At 41.8% G+C, this 26,107-nt stretch overlaps 1 protein-coding gene across 1 annotated transcript in view; it reads left to right on the top strand.

Annotated features, from left to right (window-relative positions):
- Positions 1-20,156, top strand: part of C7 (complement C7) — a 51,736-nt gene extending 31,580 nt beyond the window's left edge. The window contains exons 12-18 of the mRNA XM_025867347.2: positions 594-765; positions 2,976-3,063; positions 5,711-5,843; positions 9,376-9,567; positions 13,979-14,069; positions 17,258-17,442; positions 18,897-20,156. Of these exons, the coding sequence (XP_025723132.1) occupies positions 594-765; positions 2,976-3,063; positions 5,711-5,843; positions 9,376-9,567; positions 13,979-14,069; positions 17,258-17,442; positions 18,897-19,078 (1,043 nt within the window). The 3' untranslated portion in view covers positions 19,079-20,156. The remainder of the gene's footprint in view (positions 1-593; positions 766-2,975; positions 3,064-5,710; positions 5,844-9,375; positions 9,568-13,978; positions 14,070-17,257; positions 17,443-18,896) is intronic.
- The last annotated feature ends 5,951 nt before the right edge of the window (positions 20,157-26,107 follow it).

The following is a 26,107-nucleotide window of genomic DNA, read 5'->3' as shown; positions in this document are numbered from 1 at the left end:
CATTTCTCCTGCTTAGGCACTTCCTCATTTAATAGTGGCAGCTCCGCGGTCGGGAGTAGGGAATACTCAGTAGATTATGTTCTCATGCCCCATCACTGCTTTTACAATAGAAAGGTTCACAATAGGAACGGCTGTAAGGAGAGGAGCCTGGACTCCGGGGCAAGGCCATGTTGCTGTCTGGACGTGGCTCCTGGCAGCCCTTAGGGCACTGGGCATGACGTTTAACCACCTTGTCTTAGATTCCACACCTATCAACTGAGAATGGTCACAGACCTCCTGCCCATCTTGATTCATTCTGGAGAGAAGGAGATGAATGGTAGGATGTCTGTAAAAGTGCTCTGAAACAGTTGCAAAATGATAAACAAATTTAAGATATTATTGCAAGAAGCTTGTTAACGCAGCCTTAACCTGGACAAATCTAGTCGGGGTGCAGAGACATTCTGGTCATTGTAGAAGACCTCCTGAACCGAGGGAAGGGAGTGGGTGCCCAGACCGTCCCCTCCCCCAGGAACCGCCTGAGCGGGAAGCTCAGCACTAAACTCTGAAATCTTCCTCTCCGAGGCTTTCTGAACCACCCCTCTCTTATCTTACAGGAGGAGTGGATGGGGGCTGGAGTTGTTGGTCCTCTTGGGGCCCCTGTGTTCAAGGGAAGAAAACAAGGAGACGAGAATGCAATAACCCACCGCCCAGTGAGGGTGGGCGATCCTGTATTGGAGAACCGTCCGAAAGCAGCCCATGCGAGCACGAGGAGCTGGAGCATTTGCGGTAATGGCGGCCGGACGTCCTGGCAATTGCATAGAACGCAGTGCCCTCGGCAGTAAGCGTGGAATACGCGATTGCCGCTATTCAAAGATTTAGAAGTTAAATGGCAATTTTTATCAGTGACTACTTTGCCCTTAGCAGTGGGGTCACTTGACGGAGGGAGACGTGTAGCCAACTAGCACTTGTGTGTTTCAAGTTTTCCTGACACAGATGTTACAGAAGGCTGGGTAACTGGGAGGCCATCTGGCCAAGGGGATCCGAGCAGCTTTGGCATCAAGGAGATCCGCCACCTACTTGCTGGGTAACGTTGGGCAAGTTACTTGCCACACCTCTAAAATTAGTATAATCATAGAAGGTAAAACAATGGTAGGATGTTGTCAGAATTAAATGAGATTCAGCACAGAAAGTGATCAGTATAGTTCCTGGCACATAGAAGCATTCATTAATAGTTGTATTACTTTTCAGATATACCAATCCTATTCATTCATTCATTCATTCATTCATTCATTCATTCATTTATTCAGGAGTAAGCATAAAGCCAGAGGCTTGAGATGGCTAATATCTAGACTGATTAGCCCAGCTGTCTGACACCAACTTCTCATTTGCCAGGACTTTGCAAAAGCTATCTCAAAATGCTTAGCTGATGAATTATACCCATTGGTCAGAATTCTTCAGGCCATTCCTTACTGTTTTACACTGTCTTTATGAACCTCTTTTGATCAGGGATTGGCAAAACATTATAGTAAGATAATTCGAAGGTCATGTGAGTTGAAGAAAGCTATAAGATAGTTGGGTATCTGGTAGAAACATAGGGAGGTGGGATGCCTTTTTCCTAGGTGTTTGGTGCTTCCTAATCCAACAATAATGAATATCTCATGACCAGGAGGCTGGTGAGCATATGGATTTATGGTAGGAGGAGAAGATGAGGGTCTCCATTGGAGAACGCCTCTGCCAGAGTGGCCATATTTCCCCTGCCTCTAGACAGAAAGCTGGAGGGAAAGGAGCATCCTAAGGAAGGCATTGAAGGAATTCTCGCTCGTGGTGCTCAGAGGGGAAATCTCCTCCTGTTCAGTACAAAGAGGAGAATTACAACCAAGATTTCACATTTCTGAGTTTCCTCAGAATATGGCAAGCGTATAAGGAACTCAGCTGGGGAGGAGGCAACACTCAGAGGCCATTTGTCATGTTTTCCCTCAGAGTTCAAATCTCTGGGGTGGGGGTAGTACTGGTGGAATGCTGGCTTTAGAGGTACTACTGAAAACTGTTGTTTAATGTTGGATATCACTGTGACTATTATTAGGAGCTTTGTCTAGAGATGGCCTTATGGGAGGTAGAAAGAGCATGACTTTAGTAGCCTAACTGACTATAGTGTGAATGCAGTCTTGATATTTATTACTTTATAACCTTGGACAAGTCACTCAAACTTTCTGAGCCATTGTTTTTTTCACATACCTCCTAGGCCTACAGTGAATGTGAGTAGAGATAATGTGCATTTGTATAGCGACTGTGCATAATAAACGCTCGGTCAAAGCTAGTTACTATTTTTGTGTTACCTCTCTTGCAGGATCAGTGTTATTGCCTTATTTATTTATTTATTTTTAAATGATTGTGTAGTTCAGTTGGCTTTTTTTTTTAAGATTTTATCCACTTATTTATTTGAAAGAGAGAGAGAGAGAGACAGCGAGAGAGGGAACACAAACAGGGGGAGTGGGAGAGGGAGAAGCAGGCTTCCTGCTGAGCAGGGAGCCCGATGCGGGGCTCGATCCCAGGACCCCGGGATCATGACCTGAGCTGAAGGCAAACACCCAACGACTAAGCCACCTACGCGCCCCTTGCCTTATTTTGAATACAGAATTAATTCTGTGTTAAAGGCATTTCAGAACCAGACAGCAGGAGAAAAAGTAGGTCTGAGACGTGACCTCTAGAAATCACATAAAGTAGGTGTGTTGTCCAGTGACTTCTATTTTCTTCTCTTTCTTTTTGTTCTTCATACTATTGACTTACTAGCTATTTTTTGGAAGCTTGAGTTTATGTTTGAGTTTTCTAGTACAGGATATGATCAGATATTGATTCTGAGAATGGCAATCACATCAATGTATTTATGTGAATGGAGTCCCTTCAGATGTAAATGAAAAGCTCACTGTGCTGCAAAATATTTATTATTCTGTGGAAATCCATCACATTAATTATGTTTTGTTTCCTTTTCCTTTCAGATTGCTCGAACCACATTGTTTTCCTTTGTCTTTGGCTCCAAAAGAATTCTGTCCATCACCTCCTGCCTTGAAAGATGGATTTGTTCAAGTTGGTTATGGAAGATATATTATTTTCCTTTACATATATACCCTTTGCTCCAAGTTCTCTCTCTCTACTGATGTCATAATCTATTTCCTTTTTCCATGATGAAACAGTTTTAAAAATAGTTTGTATGTGCATTTTAGTTTTAGTGGTGAGGGTTTTAGTTTGTGACTTTTCTTCTTTGGCCCAAGGTGATTAGAATTCTGCAGAAGGCAGTATATCTTCTGTGGTAAGGTAAATCAATACTGCTGCCAATGAAATTAGAAATGTAATCATGCCAGAGGGCTGCTGAACATTTTCATTTTGAACACTAAAATAGGAATCCATAAGCATGTTTTTCAACAAAGAGAACTTTATTCTTGCCACTGGAAAATGTCTTTAAATTTTTTTTTCATAAATATGAGGTTTGGGATGAAAAGTGGGTTTATTCCAGAAGCCGGTAAGACATTTTGCCAGTGTTGGTGAGATATGGGTCATTATACTTTGAGCAAATTTTCTCGTTCAGGAAGGAACACAAGTCATCTGCCACTTGTCGTTCTAGGGAATTTTTTTTGGCTTTTGGGCCATATTAATTCATGTTCTTCTCACTGCTTGTTATGATGAGGCTTTGGCCCCAAGCAGTGAAGTGTCTTTCTGGCTCACAGAAGACATACTGTCCATCAGGACCCTCTCAGTGCTGCCAGTCTTGCTTTCTCCACAAAGGATTTGCCTTTCAAATTCCAGGCCCTTAAACATATGCTCACTGACATTTCGCTGAAGTTTTCCCAAATGTAGGTAATGGAAATGGAAGAGATGTGTGTGTGTGTGTGTGTGTGTGTGTGTAGAGAGAGAGACAGGGGAATGAACCCAGCCTCTCTAACACTCCTATGTCCCAATACAGTTACCACAATCCATAAAATTCCTGAAGGAAACATAGGCTTGGAGAACAAGGCCAAGCAAATTTGTGTGGTTCAGCAAATCGTGAACTGTTGTCCCAGACTCCAGTGCATGTGCGTCCTGTAAGGAGCCAGGGGTTCCGAACACTGCCCCACAGATGGGCTGCATCACCCAGGGAACTTAGCAATAGAGATTGCTGCTTGTCCCTTATCTTCCATTTTTTTCTCAGTCTGTATATTTAGGGTAGAGCCTGAGAGTTGTGTTTTGTTTTTTTTTTTTATTTAAGTTTTTACTTATTTATCTGAGAGATAGAGTGAGAGGGCATGAGTTGGGGGGAGGGTGCACAGGGACAGGGAGAATCAGACTCCCCACTGAGCAGGGAGCTTGATGTAATGGGGGCTGCATCCCAGGACCCTGGGATGATGACATGAGCTGAAGTCAGTCACTTAACCAACTGAGCCACCCAGGTTCCCCCCCCGCCCTTTTAATTGCTACTAGTTGTTCTGATACAGAGTTAAGTTTGGGCACTGTTGAGTTCAACTTCCCCATATAGCAGTCCCCTTTGCAAGGCAAAGGAAGGCCTAGAGACTAGCACCATAACAAATCAAGTGTCCTTCCCCATTTTCTTCAAACCTCAGTATTAACTTGGGCCCTCTGTTTCCTACCAACTCCCACGATGGAGCCAGCCTGGGCCAGGACTGACAGTGAAGAGAAAAAGGCACCATGGGATTTTGTTCTAATGCCTGGAGCAGAATAGGTCCAGCTCCCAACCCTCCCCTTGGGGTCATTCCTAAAAGATGAGGAAAGGAACTAAGAGAAACCCCAGAAGAGCATGATCACATCCTTAGGTCTTAGACTTCAAATTCTTCCTTGCTTCACTGTGAAAGCTCACCTCCTGGGATCACCGGCCAACACCATGTGCTTGAATCTGGCCCAGTCCCAGCAGCACTTCCCAGACAGGGTAGGGGTTGGAGGGTGGAATGGGAGAAGATCAGCATTCTGCTTCCTCTAAATGTCATCAGTGAGAAACTTAAACTTTCATGCACATGCTGATAGGATCTGAATATTTCTGTCTGTTCCTACTGGCTTTTATTAGGCAGTATTGCTATAAAGAGCCCATAACATCTTAGTGTGAAGAATTGACTGACAAGTACCTTTCCAAAATCTGAAAACAAACTGTCTTTTCCTGAAAGATGAGGGAAGAAAGTGACTTGGGCAGTGTCCACTAAAGTAATTTTAGTAAAATGCTCACAACTGTGCTTGGTATCTTGGGGACAATCGATAAATTATAGTAGAGTAGCGTTAATGGCTTTATTTCAATTAATGGTAGTACAAGTGTTGTTGATTAGGACCGTACAGGGAAAAAAAATTTTTTTTTTAAATTTTATTATGTTATCTTAGTCACCATACAATACATCATTAGTTTCTGATGTAGTGATCCACGATCCATTGTTTTTGTATAACACCCAGTGCTCCATGCAGTACGTGCCCTCCTCAATACCCATCACCGGGCTAACCAATCCCCCCTCCCCCCTCCCCTCTAGAACCCTCTTTGTTTCTCAGAGTCGATAGTCTCTCATGGTTTGTCTCCCCCTCCGATTCCCCCCCATGGGAAAAATGTTTTTATAGACAATTTTCTAAATTAGTTATTTGAACTTAGTTTGCCTGATGATTAAAAGAAGGCATGATTTATAGGCCAAATATATCTAAAGAAACATTCTGTTAATACACAATAGACATACTTTTTTCTGTGTGTCTCTCTTTTATTTCTGTTTAGGATGAAGGTGCGATGTTTCCTGTTGGGAAAAACGTAGTATATACTTGCGATGAAGGATACTCTCTTATCGGAGACCCTGTAGCCAGATGTGGAGACGATTTACAGTGGCTTGTTGGGGAAATGCATTGTCAGAGTGAGTGGCCTTGGTTGTAGTGTACAACTTAGGATGAGATAATCATGGGGAAGAGAATGAATCAAGATGAATCACTGCTCACTGTGTGGCCCATGTCTTGACCTCCCTTTCCTGAGAGGCTCATATGATCCTGTCCAAGTTTCAGTTGTGTCTTGAAAAAGCCCTCAGCACTCTCTAGCTGATAGTGCACCTGTTAAGGGAGGCACATTTTACTGGAATTTTAAAGTTTCTGGTGCAAATTAGAATAGGTCAGGGAGCTCAGGTCTGGTGCAGACCTTCAGAATATCCTCTATAATTCAATTTCTAGGGATGTACCATCATCAGTGTACTTCTTCAAATGCTTTGGGTCCTATTCTGTTCAGATGTAGGCACCTGAGTACGTGCTTCTGCTAACCAAGCTAATGCTCCTGTTGGCCTTCCATCTCATTTGTACTGAGCTGTAAGTTGGTTCAGTGGATGGATAGAGCTGTAGAGACATATTTTTCCTCTATCAGTTGGTCTATGTGATGTGAAAAAAGTCCTAGTGTACACATGTACATTTTTTTCTCTTGGGTATACATCTCTTAGTGAAATTTTGAATCATAGGGTGTATATACATTTAGACTTAGTAGATGCTACCAGTTTTCCAAATGGTTGTACCAACGTACATCCCTACCAGAATCTGAGAAGCCAAGATAGCTCTGTATCCTCACCAACACTTGACATCATCATTCTTTTAAAAATTTTAGCTGTACTGGTGAGTGTGTAGCAATATTTTATTTTTTAATTTGTATTTTTTTCTGGTGACTATGATGTCATGCCTGTTTTCATGTTTATTGGCCATTTGCATATCCTCTTTGATGAAGTGACTGTTCAACTTTTGGCCCCTATTTTCTGTTTGTCTTCTTCTTTTTGATCCGTAGAACCTCTTCTTTTCCTCTTTGTCTTTGTCTCTGTCTGTCTCTCACTCCTGGAGTCCTTGAGCAGAAATTACTGAAATAGAATATAGACATTTCCTACCTCGGAGTGATAAAGCCAAAAGTTAGTTCTTCAAAATGTTTAATAAGATGCTTGTGCTTGAAGAGCTTTTTTCCTTTATTGTGAATCTACTGATAAGAAATGGTCCCAGTCTTTGTTCATCTTAAAATGTCTTTATTTTATCTTTGTTTTTGAAGGATATTTTCATTGGGTAAGGAGTTCTAGGTTAGCAGTTATTTTACTTAAGGCCTTTAAAGATTTTATTCCTTGCCTTTTGACTTCACTATTTTCTAGTGAGACATTTACTCTGAGTCTTATTGTTTCTGGTTTGAAAATCTTATGTCCAGCTACTTTTGAGAATTTCCTTTTTTCCCCAGGGCTTGTGTCTCAGAAGCACCTCCACTGTGATGTGCCTAGATGTGATTTTCTTTGTCTTTACCCTGGTTGATATTCGAAGCACTTCTTGAATCTGGCTTTACTGTCTTTTGTCAATTTTAGGAAATTCTTGACTATTGTGTCCTCCTTGACTCTGTCCCATTCTTGCTCATTTCTCCTTGTGAGACACAAATGATGTATTTTTCAGACTGTATATATTACCTACATTCTTTTCTTTGTTTTACATCATTTTCCCCCTCTCTTTCTTTCATTCTAAATGATTTTTTTTTTAGATTTTATTTTTTATTTATTTGAGAGATAGCGGGTGAGAAAGAGAGAGCACAAGCAGGGGGAGTGGCAGAGGGAGAGGGAGAAGCAGGCTCCCCGCTGAGCAGGGAGCCAGACATGGGGCTCCATCCCAGGACCCTGGGATCATGACCTGAGCTGAAGGCAGACACTTAACACTGAGCCACCCAGTCACCCTCTCGGTTTCATTCTAAATACTTTCTATTGATCTACCTTCCAGTTTATTAAGTCTCTATACAGTTGTATATGATCCGCTTTTAAGAACTGTTGTGTTCTTAATTTCATTTTCCAATTCTAGATATTTAATTTGTCCCCACTTTTCTATACTTTCTTATTCTCTGTTGAAATTCTGCACCTTGTTATTTAATTTTTCCCAACATGTTAGTCACAGTTATTTCAAGGTCCATTGCTGTTAATCCCAATATCTGGACCTGCTGTGGATCTGTTTCTATTGTCTTTTTTGGGGAGTCTATTTAATTCTTGTCCTTTTGAATGTTAGATTAGTTTTGATTAAATGCCAGACTTTATGTGTAAAAAAATAAAGGAGTCATTTGAGGTTTTGGGTGATGTTCTTCTCTTCCTCTAGAAAAGATTTGATTTTGTTTCTGGCAAGCAGTGAGGCTGTTTTATGTCTTGTTTACCTTTGTTCCTAGGGTGTAGCCATTAAGGGATCCCAATAGAAAGTCTGGGATTTCTCCCTAGGTTCCTTTTTTTTGATGGGAGTAGACTCTAACTCTTGATCCCTTAGCCCTACAAAATTGTTTTTTTAAAGATTTTATTTATTTATTTGACAGAGAGAGACACAGCGAGAGAGGGAACACAAGTGGGGGGAGTGGGAAGAGGGAGAAGCAGGCTTCCTGCCAAGCAGGGAGCCCGATGAGGGGCTCGATCCCAGGATCCTGGGATCATGACCTGAGCCGAAGGCAGACGCTTAACGACTGAGCCACCCAGGCGCCCCAGCCCTATAAGATTGTTAAAAACTACCAGCTTTTCAGCCTCTGGGTTGCAGTTCCTCCTTAGTTTAGCAGTCTTTCAGCTTTTTTTTTTTTCAAATTACAGATACCTCAAGGAGAAAGGTATTACCAAATGTTGTAGACTTGTATCTGTTACATCCCCAGCAGCACACAACATACTTGGCTAAATATAGGCACTCCGTAGATGCTGTTTTTGAATTAATGAATAAATGGAGTTTCTGATGGAAATGGTAAAGAAACAGAGCAGGATTTTGTAGAATATTGTCCAAAGTCCATTAGAGAGATTGCCAAGATTTTTTTTTAAATCATAAATTATGACTTGTGTCTCATAACTATGCAAGTTTCTCATTTTTCTCTTTTGCTGTTTTCTCAAGTAGAAGATTTGAGCTAATGAATGTAATCAAGTGAGAAAGACTAGAGATGGAAAACCAAAGACTATTTAATACTTTTATGGCTGTAAGGTTAAAGGTGGTTCTTTAAAACTTTCAGATAGTAAAAATATCTAATTGGATATATGTTAATGATATGCAGATGAATAGTGCTTTTGGGAAAATTCCGGTGGGACTTCACCAGACCCAAGAGATAAGTGGCAGCTGTGAAAATCGTGGTTTGCACAGCAGCCTGGGCTTTAGGACTCTGTTTGTAAGTCTGGTTCATTTTAAGTGGGCATGTTGCTTTGAGGGTAGGGGTGGAGGATGGGAACTGTTTTGGTCTTCAGTCTTTCATTGGTCAATTACATGCCAGGCACTATGGGACATGTCTTTCAGGGTATCCCAGGAGTGAACTTACCTCTTCCTCTTTGTCCTCTAATGTGAAAAAAGCAGAGCATGTGTATTAGCACTATTCAAAGCTATCATTTTTAAAAAAAAGATGGCTTAGGAAAGCAATGACCCTTGTATTCTGTTTTCTCTTATCTTTAGAAATTGCCTGCATTCTACCTGCATTGATGGATGGCATACAGAGTCATCCCCACAAACAGTTTTATGGAGTTGGTGAGAAGGTGACCATTTCCTGTTCAGGTGGCATGTCCTTAGAAGGTCCTTCAGCATTTCTCTGTGGATCCAGCCTTAAGTGGAGTCCTGATATGAAGAGTGTTCAGTGTGTGCAAAAAGGTGAGTAGCTCATAGGTCTGTCCAAGGACACCTGCACTCAGGTGAGTGAGGGTCCTTGTGACAGTCCTTTATGGCACTGGATGGACATAACTGTGAGTCATTCCCTCCATCCCTGCCCCTCTACAAGGAGGTCAGTTTGTGGATTGGATAACAGACTTTTTTTCACATGGCACAGATAGACTCATGGGATGCAAGGAACGGCAAGGAGAGCCCTGGTGATTCTGAAACTAACTTAAATCCTTCTTACCGAAGATTAGATAAGTTTTGGTGCCAAGAAAATAAAGGATTTTTAGAAAATAATTTCTGGTTTTCTCCAGATTTTTGGAATGCACTTTTATTAAGTACAGAGTTGAGTTGAAAATTTATTAAAAAAATCTATGTTTCACTCCTGGGCTTTCAGAGAGTTTATTAGCATTATTGAAATAGAAAATTTAGAAGCATTTACAGTTAACACTTCAAAGCAGAAGTTATTGAAAGCAAAGTGTGGTGGTTTGTGAAGATGTTCTTAATAGTGGAAATCCAAAAATTCAGTATTCTGAACACCAAGCAAATTAAAATGGCCTTTTAAGAAGCTACGGTAAAAAGAGGTTTAGAAAGCCAAACCATTTCTTTTTAGAGGTATTTAAGGTAGGATGGATTTTTTTTTTAAAGATTTTATTTATTTATTTGAGAGAGAGAGAATGAGAGATAGAGAGCACGAGAGGGAAGAGGGTCAGAGGGAGAAGCAGACTCCCTGCTCAGCAGGGAGCCCGATGTGGGACTCGATCCCGGGACTCCAGGATCATGACCTGAGCCGAAGGCAGTCACTTAACCAACTGAGCCACCCAGACGCCCTGGATGGATTTGTTTTTAAAATCACTTCCTGTTTCTTCTTTGTTTACATTTTTAAAAATAAATGGGAAACACATGGTTGTGACAATTAAGAAACAGGAAGGGAGGAAAATGCATTTACATTCCATTTTATATGGTATTCTTATTTTTCTGGTGAATGACTTTAATCCAATGCTAAAATTTGCCTTTTATGGTGAGGATGAAGTGCTAGATTCTGTGAGTGATACCATCAGGTGAATTAGATGGTCACAACTAAAGAGAGGGCAGGCTGTACAGAATCCTCTGCATCTGACAGTGGACGTGGGCTGTGGTGTTAAATATAGACACTGATTATCATCAGGAGGCAGCAGGGCCAGCCAGGTGCCCGCCATGTTGGTGTCCACGTGCTTGTTAGCTGTCAGAGGTCCACAGCAGAGACAAGTGCTTTGTTTTCTACTGCACTGATGCATCAATATGAATTTATCAGGGACATTTGAAGTAATGGACCTGTACCAGGAATTCTAAAATTAAAGAGAACAATGTACACTTGCTGAGGTTGCTCTTTCATTCCAAAGGCGATATTACATACTTGTCTTTCTGAAATGTCTGCTCCAGTCATTTTGTAGCACAATTCAGTATGAATTTTCTCCTACACAGTAGCAAATCCTATTAAAGTTTCAGTTAAGGATATTTTTCAGGCCTGCGTGTTTTTCGGAAGACATGATGAATAAGAATAGTAACTTCCCTTAAAATAAGCCTATCACAAATAGAAAACTCCAGGTTTGTCAGCCTCCAAGGCTGATGTTTTAAAATGCCTGCTATCAGTAGTTAGTCTTTTTATTTTTATTGCAGTAAAACAGACATAACATTTACCATTTTAGCCATTTGTCAACGTACAGTTCAGTGCATTAAGTACATTCCCATTATTGTGCAACCATCATCAGCATCCATCTCCAGAGCTTTCTCATCTTCCCAAACTGGCACTCCATGCTCATTAAACACTAACCACTTATTTCTCCCTCCCTCCATCAATATGTAGTCTTGATGTAAAGATATATGAAGATAACCAAGCTATATGTTCTTAAATGCAAAGGTCTTTGGTCTAGCTAATTCTACCAGTGATTTTTCATAAAGAAATTATAATAACTTCTAGAAAACATTTAAAATCTAGAATTTCATTCTTATGAATGATTAGTAAATAAAGTTTTAAAAAATATTTTTTCTAGTTTTATTGAGAAATAATTGACATACATTGCTGTAGAAGTTCAAGGTGTACATTATGATGGTTTGATTTATATCTATTGTGGAATGATTACCACAGTAGGTCTAGTTGACATCCATCATCTTGCTAAAATACAATAAAAAAAAAAAGAAAATTTCTCCTTGTGGTGAGAACTCGCAGGATCCACTCTCCCAACAACCTACCCGTATATCATAGAGCAGTTAACCATAGTCTTCATGTTGTACTTTACATCCCCAGTACCCATCTATCTTATAACTGGAATTTTGTACCCTTTGACCACCTTCTTTGCATTCCCCGTCTCCTCTCCCCTGCCTCTAGCAAATAAACTTCTAAGCGTAATACAGAACTCATTTATATGACGTTATCATTGAACTTAGTTTTGGTACATTTAAGATTAGACTTTCTCAACCCCAACACTATTGGAATTTTGGACCTGGTTATTCTTTGTTGTGGGAGCCTGACCTGTGCGTTGTAAGATATTTAGCAGCATCCTTGGTCTTTACCTACTAGATGCTTGTGGCACCTCCTCACGGCTGGTTATGATAACCAAAAATGTCTCTAGACATTGCCAAATTGCCACTGGTTGAGAAGCACTGATCTAGATAACACCATCTTTTTGTTGTTGTTGTTGTTGTTGTTGTTGTTGTTGTTCAGTGAGGGAGGGGCTGAGGGAGAGTGTGAGGGATGGAATCTGCTAAATGTGGTGGCTCAAGGTGGGGCTGGATCTCATGACTCTGAGATCATGACCTGATCCGAAATCAAGAGTTGGACACTTAACTGACTAAGCCACCCAGGCGCTCCCTGGAGAACACCAGCTTAAAAAACATTTTATTTTGGAATAATATTAGATTTCAGAAAAGTCACAAATACAGTTTTTGTATACCCTTTACCATGTTCTCATAATATTAACATCTCATATAACTTGACCTAATTTAGTGGGTTAATTAAGACATTTAATATTAGTGTAATACTATTGACTAAACTACAGATTTTATTTTTTCTGCTATATCCATTTAATGATCTAGGATCCAATTCAGAATACTACATTGCATTTAGGGTAATAGTCTTTTAAAGGGAAGAGTTTAAAGAATGAGTACTCATTACAGATGTGGCTGGACATGGCAGGCTATGCTTTATTTACATTGCTGCCACTTTTTACAAGTTATGAATTGTTCATGAGATTTTACTGTCATGTCTAAAGCTCTTAAGTTTTCCAGAGTGAGGAAGTATTGCACAGTTTGTGCATCCATAAAAATATGCTCCTCAGATAAATTACCTTTATAGATATATCCAACATAGAACTAGTTTTATGATGAGAAAGTATATGCCACCGAATTCCATTGTCATGAAGTTGGCAGGAGGTGGAAAATAGGGTATTTTCGGCTACTCACCTTGTAATCAGAGATAGCTGAGGAGATGGCCGTCAAGTTCAGCTCTTGTAAGCCCGACCAAGGTGTTTTCCTGTCAAAATTGGAATGATGGTTGACTTTGATCAGTTTGTAGAAAACACAAAGCAACGGAAAGGATTTTATTAAATGTAAATACCTCTAGATATTGACTCACTATTGAAGGGAAACCAATTAGACATTTACATGTGAGAGGTTATTATACATCTTGGGGTACCAGGGAGTTCTCCATGTATAGATCACATTATGTGGCTTTCTGTCCCACTATAGACAGAGTGGGTAAAATGCAGTCCGGACAACAGTTTATAAATTGCAATTTCTTAATGAAAGGAAGCCTTCTCCCCTGGCCTTGAGTTGAGACAAACATGGACTTAAATCCTGCCTTGGCCAATCTGTTAAACATGTGAACTAGCACCAGTTTCTTAGCTTTTCTGACCCTTTGTTTGTTTGTTTCTTTTTTTTTTTTTTTTTTAAGATTTTTATTTATTTATTTGACACAGAGAGAGCACAAGCAGGGGGAGCAGCAGGAGGAGGGAGAGGGAGAAGCAGGCTCCCCGCTGAGGAGGGAGCCCGATGTGGGGCTCGATCCCAGGACCCCGGAATTGTGCCCTGAACCGAAGGCAGACGCTTAACTGACTGAGCCAGCCAGGTGCCCTTGACCCTTAGTGTCTTTAACTCTGAAGTGGGCGTCTGTTAAGGAGGATTAAATATCACAATAGGCAGTGCTCACACAACAGGAAATGCTCAAGAAATGGTAACAATGAAATTATTTGTAGGGTACTCCTAGGAATGCTCTGTCTTCTGTAAAATGCTTTACAGCTTTGTTTTTTGGCTGTACAAATTTGTAGCAGTTGAGAATATTACAGAACCTGGTTCAATAATTAAAATAACATCTTGTTTACCACAAAGCAGCTCCTCAAATGACTGCATCTCCTTTATCCTTTTCTTTCAGATGCCCCTTTGCCACCAGCAGTGCCCAAATGTCAGCGCTGGGAGAAACTGCAGAATTCAAGATGTGTTTGTAAAATGCCTTATGAATGTGGGTAAGCTCTGTTTTTGCTTTATTTTTATTTCATTATTTTTATATTTTATTTTTCTTTGTTTTATTTTATTCAAGATAAAAAAGTGTCAGTAGATGCTAGTCTCTCTGTTAGATCGAAGGTGCTGCTGACCAAGGGTTAAGGATCTTTGTTTGCGTTTTAGCCTGGCCCATCTACTGTCTGCTATTTGCCTGGGTCACCAGGGCTGGCAACCAGTGGCGTTAAGCAGTGTTCTATTCCGTCTAGAGAAAGGCTGAAGGATTCGGGCACTGCTTGTTTTATACATGAAATGGGGCAAAATGAAAACACTGTCACTCGAGGATTTAGAGCTTGAGGAAATTAGGGTTGAAATTCCCTTGAAATATAAACTCTTACACAGTGTTCCAACAGAGATACAAGTAGCTGCTTTTCCGATTCTCAAAATGGCTGTGTCTTGAGATGGGCATTATAAGAATGCCACCCAACTTGCAATCACTCTGCTGTAGGTGGATAGCTGAAGCAGGTACTAGATGTCTGGGTTATGGTCCTAGTGGGACACAGGTAGTCTGATTGCCTTAGGACAAGAGGAAGTTTCCTAGCGGGACTATTTATAGACATGTGGGCAGAGGGAAGGAAACTGCACGCCAGGGGGCAGTATTCCCTGACTGCTAACAGCCAGGGTGCATATCTGTGCCAGGGGCCTGAAGCAGTGACAAGAGGGGCTTTTATGCAAAGCTGGAGACAGAGAAGACTGTGCAGATGGCAGCTGAGGAAGAGCTGAGTCCCTCATTTTAGGAACCTCAGGGAACGCCCCCCAACCCCCGCCTTGGAGTGAGCCACGGCACTAAACATCCCTCCAATCTCCTGCCATTGATCAAATGCACCTGAAGTTAGAGGATAAGGGAGTGGTTCACAGTGTCAGCCTTCCCAGCAGTGGGGCGGAGAATGGAGAGTGAATCTGGAGAGGCAAATGGGAGATATCTAGGCCCCCAGATTTATTGGTCATCTTTAAGTTTGAATCAAAACATACAATTACTGACCAATTACGGTTGACCCTTGAACAACATGGGGGTTGGAGTGCAGAACCTTTCACACAGTCAAAAATCCACGTATAACTTTTGACGCCCCCACAACTTAACTACTGATAGCCTACTATTGGCTGGAAACCTTACCAATAACATAAATATTTTTTTAAAAAAGATTTTTATTTATTTATTTGAGAGAGAGAGAGGGTGAGAGAGCACAAGCAGGGGGAGTGGCAGGGAGAGGGAGAAGTGGACTCCCTGTTGAGTAGGGAGCCTGATATAGGGCTCCATCCCAGGACCCTGGGATCATAACCTGAGCCGAAGGCAGGCGCCTGACCGACTGAGCCACCCAGGCGTATAAATTATATTCTTACAATAAAGTGATCTTTAGAGAAGAAAATACTATTGAGAAAATCATAAGGAAGAGAAAATACATTTATAGTACTGTCTGTATCAAAACAAATCTCTGTATAAGTGGACCCGCGGTGCAGTTCAAACCAGTGTTGCTGGAGGGTGAGCTGTACTTGGCTTTCAATTATTATTGTCCCCGAAACACATATCTAACTCCTTGAACACCTACAGTGGGTAATGGTGATTGTGGCAGTATCTTATAAGAAGTAACTTCTTTCGAGAAAAATATAGCTAAACAGTGTAAATTGTAGTGGTCGTCCGCCCGGGGTGTTCTGACTGTGGTGTTATTTTTTTATGAATCATTGTTGACTTTGATTCACTCTCATCCTCTTTCCAACTTCTCTGATTCATTTACTTTATCTGTAGCCTGCTGTTTATAGACACGGTGTGAGCTTTCTATCAGATACTGATAACAAGGTGGCTTTACCAGGTCTCTGCCCTTTGAGCTGTTCTGAGTAGTTCGATTTAAAGCTTAAATAAGCAGATAAAAGAAAGATACAAGGATTTGTTTTTGTGATGTAAATAACTCCAAGTAAATTTAGCTCTTGGTACTGAAGAAAATGTTAGAGCTAATTACATATAAAAATAAATATAAACTCCATCTACCATACAAAAATACTTTGATGTCTAAGGGTTCACTACAGTAATGCCTTCCTTGTCTATGAACATTCAGGAAGGTGTTTGTTTTTATTAGTGACCTTTCCAAAAAGCCGAATCTCACCATTTTAGCATGCATGCTTAAGAAAAAAAAAAGTAATGTATTTTTATAGAAATATTTCTAAACTACTTTGTAAACATCAATACTTTAAAAAATCCCACCGAGGGTGCCTGGGTGGCTTAGATGGTTAAGCTTCTGCCTTTGGCTCAGGTCATGATCCCGGGTTCCTGGGATCGAGTCCCGCATTGGGCTCCCTGCTCAGCGGGGAGCCTGCTTCTCCCTCTGCCTCTCTCTCTCTCTCTCTGTTTCTCATGAATAAATAAATAAAATCTTAAAAAAAAATCCCATTGATTATGTTAACTTTGTTTTCACTTTTTTTTGTTTTTGTTTTTGTTTTTGTTTTTGAGAGACAATGAAAGACTAAGGAACTGGTCCAGGTTAAAGGAGATTAAAGAGACATGGCAACTGAATGGAGTGTGTGATCCTTGGACTTTGGAGAGGGAAAAAGAGATGTAAAGGGCATTTGGGGAACAGTTGACAAATATTGTCTGTGAAATAGATAGTAGTATTGTATCAATATTAAAAATCCTGATTTTGATAACTATACCGTAAAAAAAAAAAATCCCATTGAAAAATAAGATTTCATCTTCTCTTGAGGATTTGGTCATCAAGTGTTGGACAATGCCATTCGGGGCTGCTAGGCTGGGAGGACCTAATTTCTTCTGCAGTCAACAGTCCCACCAGACTACAGTCTTTGAGTGTGTGTGTGATCTTTGCTGGTTTTCTGCCTCCTTCCTGCTTGTCAACCCACCAGTGTCCTGAGCAGACCTTGCCTTCTCTTCTAATTCACTGTATCTGATCTGCTCTAGATGAAACTAGAGTAACACGAGATATCTAAGCTTGTAAAAATTGTGAGCAAATAGCAAAATATGTTCATTTTGAAGATCTGAGGAGAGTGAGCCCTCAAGCATGAAGGAAATTGGAGTTTCTGCTCCATCTTTTTGCTGTGGCTGGTAACATCGGAGGCCCTGAGCTCAGAGTCTCTCCTTTCATTTCTCATCCTCCATTTTGAAGACTGAAAATCTTCTAAGTAATGTAATTTTAAAAATTTGTTTCAGATCCTCCTTGGATGTATGTGCTCGAGATGAGAGAAGCAAAAGGATACTGCCTCTGACAGTTTGCAAGATGCATGTTCTCCACTGTCAGGGTAGAAATTACACCCTTGCTGGGAGGGACAGTTGCGCTCTGCCTGTCCCCACTGAGAAAGCCTGTGGTGCCTGTCCACTCTGGGGAAAATGTGATGGTAAGGGGCATTTCATACTTGTAACCACAACAGTGCGAAGGTAGTAGTACTGAGGTTTTTAAAACTGGGGGTTCTAGTTTAGCAGCAAATCCAAGCAGATCCCCGAGGATGTGAATGTCTCAGACGGGTCTGAGAGCGAACTGTCCTTGCCCACAGCCTTCCCTGGGGAGCTGGGGAGGGGGGCAGGGGGATCGAGTCGAGTACCTAAGAGTACAAAAACCCATCCTCGATGGTTTGAATGTCCTCCCAAACCCTGGTGCTTCCCATTTCCCCTTCATGGTTTTTGCTCCTTGTATTATCCAGATTATGTATTCATTTTAAAAAATAGACTCACATAAAAATACCTATTTTTAAAAAAGGACATTTTCTCATCACTTTCTTAAAAGGAACTATCACATGCCATAAATATTAGGTAACTATAAAAATACATGTAAAGAAACAAAATAAGGTTGTAGAGTCTAGCCAGATGGGGCTGGCAGCTTGAGGGGTACTGCTTCTGTGGGAGAAAGGGAGTTTAGCAAGTGTTAGGGGAGTGTTAAAAGCCTGTCAGTGCCAAGGTGACACTTTCTCCTAGAAGTGATCAGAAGAATTTGAAGACGATAGAAAAAGGAGTTAGTTTTTCGGCTTGTGGCTTGAGATTTGCCAGCGCGAAGTCCAAGTAGCACTGACGATGATCTTAAATAGCACCCTTGCATGGCCTTCCTCCCAGTTTTGCTACCTTACTAAGGGGGAAAGCCTAGGTGGCCGGAGCCAAGTCACTGCCCTCAGTTTCCCCATCTGTGGGAATTTGGGAGCTGGACTGTGTGATCTGTGAGATCTCTGCCAGCAACTCATGTCCTCCCCGTGGCCTGTATCAGCCGGGCCCTTTTCCTCTCACTCCTGGACAGTTCGTGGCCCAAGGCAGGATGTACCGAACCCCACCCACGGGGTCACATTAGGATTGGCAGTCACCAGTGGGCCGGCCGGCACCTGCAGCGCACACAGTGAATTCCTCCCCAACTCATTTCTGGCTTATTTTTACAGGCTATATGGCCTTTTGCGTTTTATGCCCTAGGTCTCAAAGCGAATTGAATTCTTTTCTTTGTCCTTGTTTGAGCCTTGCAGCGACTTGGTCTTTGCTGAGGTCTCCTTATCTGTCAGGGGTTGAGGGATTTATATTCAGTTTCTGGCTTCCCTAGACAGCACGGAGAGAGGACTGGGGAGCCCTTGACTTGGAGAGAGCTGGCCCACGTGGGTCCGGCCAATCGGCCTGGGCAGCCTCAAACCCTGCTTATTCTGAGGGCAGCAAAATGCCTCCCTTCCCGGTCCTACTGCTTTCCCAGGGGGGCTGGTTGCGTCCCCCGAGGCAGGCGCTTCTAGAGATCTCTGCAGAGCATCGTAATTTTGGAGGTTCTGTGCCTGGACTCTCCCCGCTCCACCACGTGCCATTAAGCCTCCGTCGTTTATGTTTCCAGCCCAGAGCGGTAGGTGTGTCTGCAGAGAAGCCTCGGAGTGCGAGGAAGGCGGCTTTCACGTCTGCGTGGAAGTGGACGGCGTGGAGCAGACGATGAGCGAGTGCGCGGCCGGCGCGCTCAGGTGCCGAGGGCAGGACGTCACTGTCACCAGCACATGGCCCTGCGCCCCGGGGACCTCGTAGGCTCCCGGGTCCCTGGGCGGAATCCCGCAGCCCGCTGTGGCTGAGTTCAAACACACGTAACTGAGACTCTGCCCGCGGGGCGGCACCTTCCTTCTCCTGGCCCTGCACCGTCTCTCCTCCACTCCCAGCCGCGGGCACCAGCACAGCGCCCCCCGCCCAGTTCGGCCGAACCCGAATCCAGATAATACTCCTTCTCTTCTTATGTAAAATGGCAGTCAGGATGAACAACGCACACGAACCTGTGCAAGAGCTGACTGTGTGTTCTTGGACGCATTGCTCACTTGTCTGGACCTTGACTTTCTAAATCTGAAAATTACAGGCTTAGACCAGAGAAACTCGAATCCTCCATTCAGCCCTAGGATTCTTTAACGTATGATTGACCCCACCCATGGGCCAGAACACACTGTACAGATGGATTAGGAAAAACAGTAAGATGAGAGAGGTTGGCTTCCCTCAGGGAACCTGAATGCTTAGGGGACCTTGAATGGAAAAAGACAGATACAATTATCCACCCCAAGCAGCCGTCTCAGGCTTCCCCCTGTGACTCCAGCACCACATGTAGGGATCCCTACATCTTATCAGGACCGGAACCCCCGAAATGTCAGAACCACTGTGTTACAGTCACTGGCACCTTCTGCCTTCTTGTCTGAGCACAAATACAAATCCCCTCTTCTCTCTGGGGTTTTCTCTAGGGTGTGTCAAGCTCAAGAACTGCAATTTGCCCCCTTTCCCCCATTTTCTTTTGTAGGAAGCATGAGTTCATGCCTGGGCTATTGAGAGATTGTGTATTTGACAGCACAGTTTTCTTGCATATGAATACATGCTTGGATTTTTCAGGGGGCCATACAGGTTACATCAATTCGAGACATTGGCCTTCTATTTATTCCTTATTCATCTTTCTTCAAAACAAAAAAGCAGCTGTGGGAGATGAAATGAGTGGGCTTAAATGGAATTTAAAATATGCTTTCATATACAAATAATATATGTGTACTTTTCTGGTACTGATAAATACATTTCAACAAAAGCTTAGTTAAAATGACAGTGATTAAAATCTCATTAAAGATACTATTCTTTGGAATTTTTTTCAACTGTATTATGTTTAATTTTAAAGAATCTTTCCACGAAGAATGGCTAATGTGTTCTTTTTAAATATATTTTTACTTTTTAAATTACTTTACTGAGGTATGATTGACGTGTAAAAAGCTATACAAATTTAATGTATACAACTCCGATGAGTTTGGGGATAAGTATGCATCAATCAAGACCATAAACATATCTATCACCTCCTAAAGTTTTCCCCCACCTCTCTTATCATTGTTGTTGTTATTTATTTATTCTATGGTAAGAACACAACATGAGATCTTCCTTCTTAGAAAAAATTTTTAAAAAAGAGTTTATTTATTTATTTTAAAGAGAGTGCTTGCACGGGACCAGGGGGAGGAGCAGAGGGGAAGGGGAGGAGGGAGATAACCTCCAGCAGACTCTGCATGCTGAGTACGCCCTGAGTGTAGAGCCTGATGTGGGGCTCTGTCCCACCACCCAGGGATGATGACCTGAGCCAAAACCAAGAGTCAGGCACTCAACTGACTGAGCCATGCAGGCTCCCCCCTTCTTAGAAAATTTTAAGTATATGTTAAAGTATTGTTAGCTATAGGCATTTTAGCTAACACATAGCTACAGCAATGCTGTGTAGTGGATCTCCAGAACTTACTCATCTTGCATAACTAAACCTTGCTACTCTTTGACCATCATGTCCCCAAATCCCCCCTCTCCTCAGTTCCTGGAAGCCACCATTCTACTACTCTTTTCTTTATGAACTTGATTCTTTTAGGTGATACACATAAGTGAGATTATATAGTATATCTTTCATTGTTTGCTTTATTTCATTTAGCATAGTGTCCACTAGGTCCATCCATATTGTTGCAAATGGCAGGATTTCCCTCTTTTTTCTAAGCCTGAATAACATTTCACTGTATGTATATACCATATTTTCTTTATTTACTCATCCATGGATGAACACTTAGGTCATTTCTATATCTTGGGTATTATGAATACCTCTTCAGGATCCTGATTTCAATTCCTTTCGATATTTGCTCAGAAGTAGAATTGCAGATCATATGGTAGTTCTTTTAATAATTTTTTGAGGAAACTTCATACTATTTTCCACAATGGCCATGCCAGACCTGAAACCCAGGTCTGATTAAGGTCCAGCTTTATATACCACATTGTCCCTTGAGTGAAGATTCAGATAGAATATATGGAAGTTACAAGGAGGCAGGTTTAGGGATGCCTGGGGTGGCTCAGCCGGTTAAGCGTCTGCCTTCAGCTCAGGTCATGATCCCAGGGTCCTTCCTGGGATTGAGCCCCGCATCGGACTCCCTGCTCAGTAGGGAGTCTGCTTCTCTCTCTCTCAACTAAATAAATAAAATAAAAAAATACAAGGAGGCAGGTTTAAATAGATTGAAAACAATAACATTCAGAAATGTTTAATTGAGGCCAACTGCATTTGTTAGAGGTTATTAGGGAGTTAATTTCTATCTTGGGTAGGGGCATAGATTTGAAAATGCCAGGCCCACATGTAGATCCCAGAACAAAATTGAACAAGTAATTTCTTTGGGAGGAAGTGATCAATATCCTTCCAATAACTTCTCCTCTTGTCTTACACTAGTATAGAGTTAAACGTCTACTACTTATGCACCACCACCCTCCTTTCCTAACTAATACAGAGGATATGGTCAAATTATCAAATGCTATAGGAGAGGTCAAATGAAGTCTGAAAAAAACTAATTAGCAGATTTGACAACTAAGGTTTGAAAAAGAAGTTTCCCAGAGTTAATGAAGGAAAAGTAAGGGGTTAGTGAAGAGTTGGTGGGGAAGGAAGGAGCAGTGAATGAGGTTGTAGAGAGATGCCATCTTGAAAAATTAAATTTTGTGCCTTTTTTCTTTTCTGAACATTCTTACACTTGACCTTTCCTCTAGTTAGAGATCTTCACAGTTGCTTATAAAAGAATTAGGATCATTGCAATGAGTCTGCAAGGAGAAAGTAACTTTCAACATTAAGTCTTTTAAAATGTTTTGAAACTTTGAAAATAAGCTCTTGAAGATCTAAAGAGAAGGCTTTAAGGAAAGCCAGGAGGACTGTTCATACCATGAAAATTGATTGCATGGAGAATGTGGTAGGTAGTGTGAGAATTTCCCCTGCTTGCCCTTCCTGCTGCCTCGGACAGGTGAGGGTCCTCTGTGTTAGAGAGGGATATAACCTTGGAGGAGAAGGCAGAAAGTGTTGATGTTAAAGGTGTCTGGACCTAGTGGGGGACAGAGGAGGAGGAGGGAATTGGCAGGTGCATTAACCATCCCTAGCTTCAGGGAGCTTTGTGGGAGCCAAGCCACATCCCACAAGTCATCACTTAAAATTTAAAGGGACACTGCAAGTCACCTGGGCAGAGAAGCTGCTTTAGAAGATCTTCTAATCACACTGGAGAGTGTCTTTTTTAAAAAAAAATTATTTTATTTAATTCAATTAATTAACAGATAGTGTATTATTAGTTTTAGAGGTAGAGTTCAGTGCTTCACCAGTTGCATATAACACTCAGTACTCATTATATCACGTGCCCTCCTTATTATCATATGATTTCACTCATATGTGGAATTTAAGAAACAAAACAGAGCATCACAGGGGAAGGGAGGGAAAAATAAAATAAGACGAAATGGAGAGTGTCTTCTTATGACACTCCACACATTTCCTAATAACTGACCAACGGAAGTGCTGTTTATCAATGCCGTGAGATTTAGTGAACCCCATCCATACTGCTCTCCCTCCCTTCCACCAACAATCTGGGACGCTTGTAATCCCTTGAAACAGAGGGAAGGTTCTTATGTTTAGGTGAGGTATGGTGGGGGTGTGGAGTGGCAAGTGGAAATATCTGACAAATGACCCCTGGAACTCTGAGTTACCTGGTAACTAGCCAGCTAACCGGTTAATATGATCAAGGGCTCCCCCGCTCAGCTGGAAATGTCATGGCTAATCTCAGCTTCATATGAGAATTGTGAACCCATTCTGTTGTTAAGCAGTCACTCAGTGCTACAGGTGCTGGGCAGGTGGTGTACCCAGCATCCCGAAAACAGGTTTTTTTGTGCCTTTACCTTTTGCTTAAGGTAAGTATGTGTATTAATGAATATTCTTGAACCCCATAGCTTATCATCCGTTCTACATTTTCTTTCTATGGATACCAAAATTTCTTACACCCACACACTCACTGACTTGCTAACCCACCATAGGCATTTGGATTATTTCTAATAGCTGGTGGAGGAGGTCATCATGAACTTGAAGTTAAACTAAGATGCTACATAATTTGGGTAGGAAATGAAGTAAGTGTTCAGGTGTACCTACTCTATCTACTCTTTTTCTGAGGTCGGAGAGAGAGGCAAAGGAGGGACAAGACAAGAGAAAAGAAATGAAAAAGAGAGAGAGAAAGTCATTTTTAGTACAGGATTAGCAGAACCGAGCAGTCACATTTGTCCTGCTACCTACCAGTGCACAGAGATTTTTCCTTCTTGATGGACTAACGTGTATTCAGTACTTGTGCTTGAAATGGAATGACCTGTTTCTCTTTCAGAACACCGAGCCAGAAAGCAACCGCAGTAGGAGGCAATTTCCGTTAATATCTGAGAAACCAGAGGTATATGCATGCCTTTCAATTACCCTGGTCTTTCAGGCAGCTCACACATTTGGGGACAAGAAAGCTGATGGCATGATAGGACTCCCTGCTGTGAAAACCAAAGCACTTACAATTTGTCTTATTTATCCCTGTCAGACAAAGCTCCAGATTTACACTAAAAACATCAATCATGTAGGGAAATTTGCTTTTTTAAGCCAAGGGTTAACAAGACCAGATAGAAAGACTGTTGTTGTTTGAGAAGAAACGGGATGATGGTGAGTAAGTGGGTAGGAGAAGAAAGACAATAAAATGTTATTTTTGATTCACAAGCTGAGGACAATTTCCTGCGAAAGGACAAACATAAAGAACTGCCCCGTTATCACTGCTATTTGCACGCATCTTTAGGAGAGGAGACTTGTACTGAATATCCAGGGGCGGGGCCTTAGGTACATAGCAGATCAATGATGTTCAGGACAGAGATGCATTGACTTGAGGCATAAAGCATATGTGCTGTAGAATGAGTGTCCATTATGTAATAATCAACTGATCAAGTCGGCTAGGAACACAGAGAGGTCAAGGAATTTTCTATCATCGTGAAATGGAATTTTCTCATCAAAGGAAAGTTTCCCAGAAATCCTCAAGAGGAAGTGATTAACACGAAACGCTCAGCATTGGTGTATTATTAGACTATATGCAACCCACGAGTACATTATGACAGTATTTAATAAAGGGCTCCAGCTGAACTCTAAGTCTGGAAACTCTTCTCTGCACAGTTACTGAGCATTAAGAGGAATTCCTGAGGTCAGGTGTGATATCAAACTGGACAAGCCCACTAATTGGATGATTACAGCCCTACGGGATTCCATACTTTGGTATGAGGATAAGGAGCCCTCCAAAGTACCTTGAGTCTCTTAAAAATATGGTGATTGGCTTTTTACTATGGACATGGTGCACAGAATTCATTAGATGTGAGAGAAGGCACCTCTGAGGAGATCTTGCCCCCAAACTTCCTCTAGACTGGTAAGGATAAGGACTTGTCTTATAGGGTTCTGTGCTTCCTGTAGTTCAGTATATTGGCTGTATGTGCTCAATAAAATGTCTATTTTACCGTCATGTTTCTATCGTCACATAGCTAGTTAGCTGAAGACCTAGTTTGGAAATGGCTTCCTAGGGTAATGCTCACCTTGTTTCACTGCAGTGCTGGCCTTTTTTCTGTGCTATAGCCATGTGGTTGTTGTTTGAGTTGTGTCTTGCCAGACTCGGGAGAGGTAATGAGCCATGTGATGCAGCCTTTGGTTCACATGCGGGGGCTGGTATTCTGAAATACTAATTTGGCCTTAAATAGGTATGCTTTGTCTTTGGCACCATGGAAGTATGTCCCTCCTATCTCTCTTCTTCTTCTTTTTTTTTTTTTTTGCATAAAGATGGCAGATTTCCTCTCACTGTCCCTGTGGAGGATTGATTAAGGGTGAAGAAGCAACTGCCTTTGGCTCAGGTCATGATCCTGGAGTCCCAGGATCGAGTCCCACATCGGGCTCCCTGCTCAGCGGGGAGTCTGCTTCTCCCTCTGGCCCTCCCCCATCTCATGCTCTCTCTCTCTATCTCATTCTCTCTCTCAAATAAATAAATAAATAAATCTTAAAAAAAAAAGGGTGAAGAAGCTTGCTGTTGAGAATCACGGTAGAGAATGAGGCAGAGGACTTAAGGAAGAAACTCAGAAATTCCTGAATCTAAATAATATTGACACATAAGCCTACATTCTGGGAAAGTTAATCTTGGGATGCTGGATTATTAAGAGATCGCTGCTCCTACTTTAGCAGTGGAAGTGGCTGGAGTTGACAGTTCCCTTGGACATAGACTGGGAATTATGAGCCTATGATGGACATTCTTTCCCATTTCGTTGAGCGAAAGAACAAGACTGTCTAGTCAGTTCTGGTGGCTATAACAAAATATCACGGACTGGGTGGCTGAAAAAATAAACCTTTAGAGGTACCTGGCTGGCTCAACTGGTAGAGCATGTGACTTGATCTCGGGGTTGTGAGTTTGAGCCCCATGTTGGGTGTAGAGATTACTCGAAAATAAATAAGTAAACTTGAAAAATATTAAAAACTAACAAAGATGCATTTATTTCTCACAGTTCTGGAGGCTGGGAAGTCCAAGATTAAGGTCCTGGCAGATTGGGTGTCTGGTAAGGAGGACTCTCTTCCTGGTTTGTCGGCAGCTACTTTCTTCCTGTGCCCTTACCTGGTGGAAAGAGAGGGCGTTCTGGTTTCTTCCTCTCCTTCTGAGGGCACTAACCCCGTTATGGGGGTTCTACCCTTATGACCTCTGACCTCATCTAAACCTAGTTACCTCCCAAAGGCTTCACCTC

This window comes from Callorhinus ursinus, unplaced genomic scaffold (assembly GCF_003265705.2).
Source record: "Callorhinus ursinus isolate GAN/ISIS: 27379988/994484 unplaced genomic scaffold, GSC_fseal_2.0 scaffold3, whole genome shotgun sequence".
NCBI lineage: Eukaryota > Metazoa > Chordata > Mammalia > Carnivora > Otariidae > Callorhinus > Callorhinus ursinus.
The sequence above is the reverse complement of the archived record's forward strand: the minus strand, read 5'-3'. Positions and strand labels throughout refer to the sequence as shown.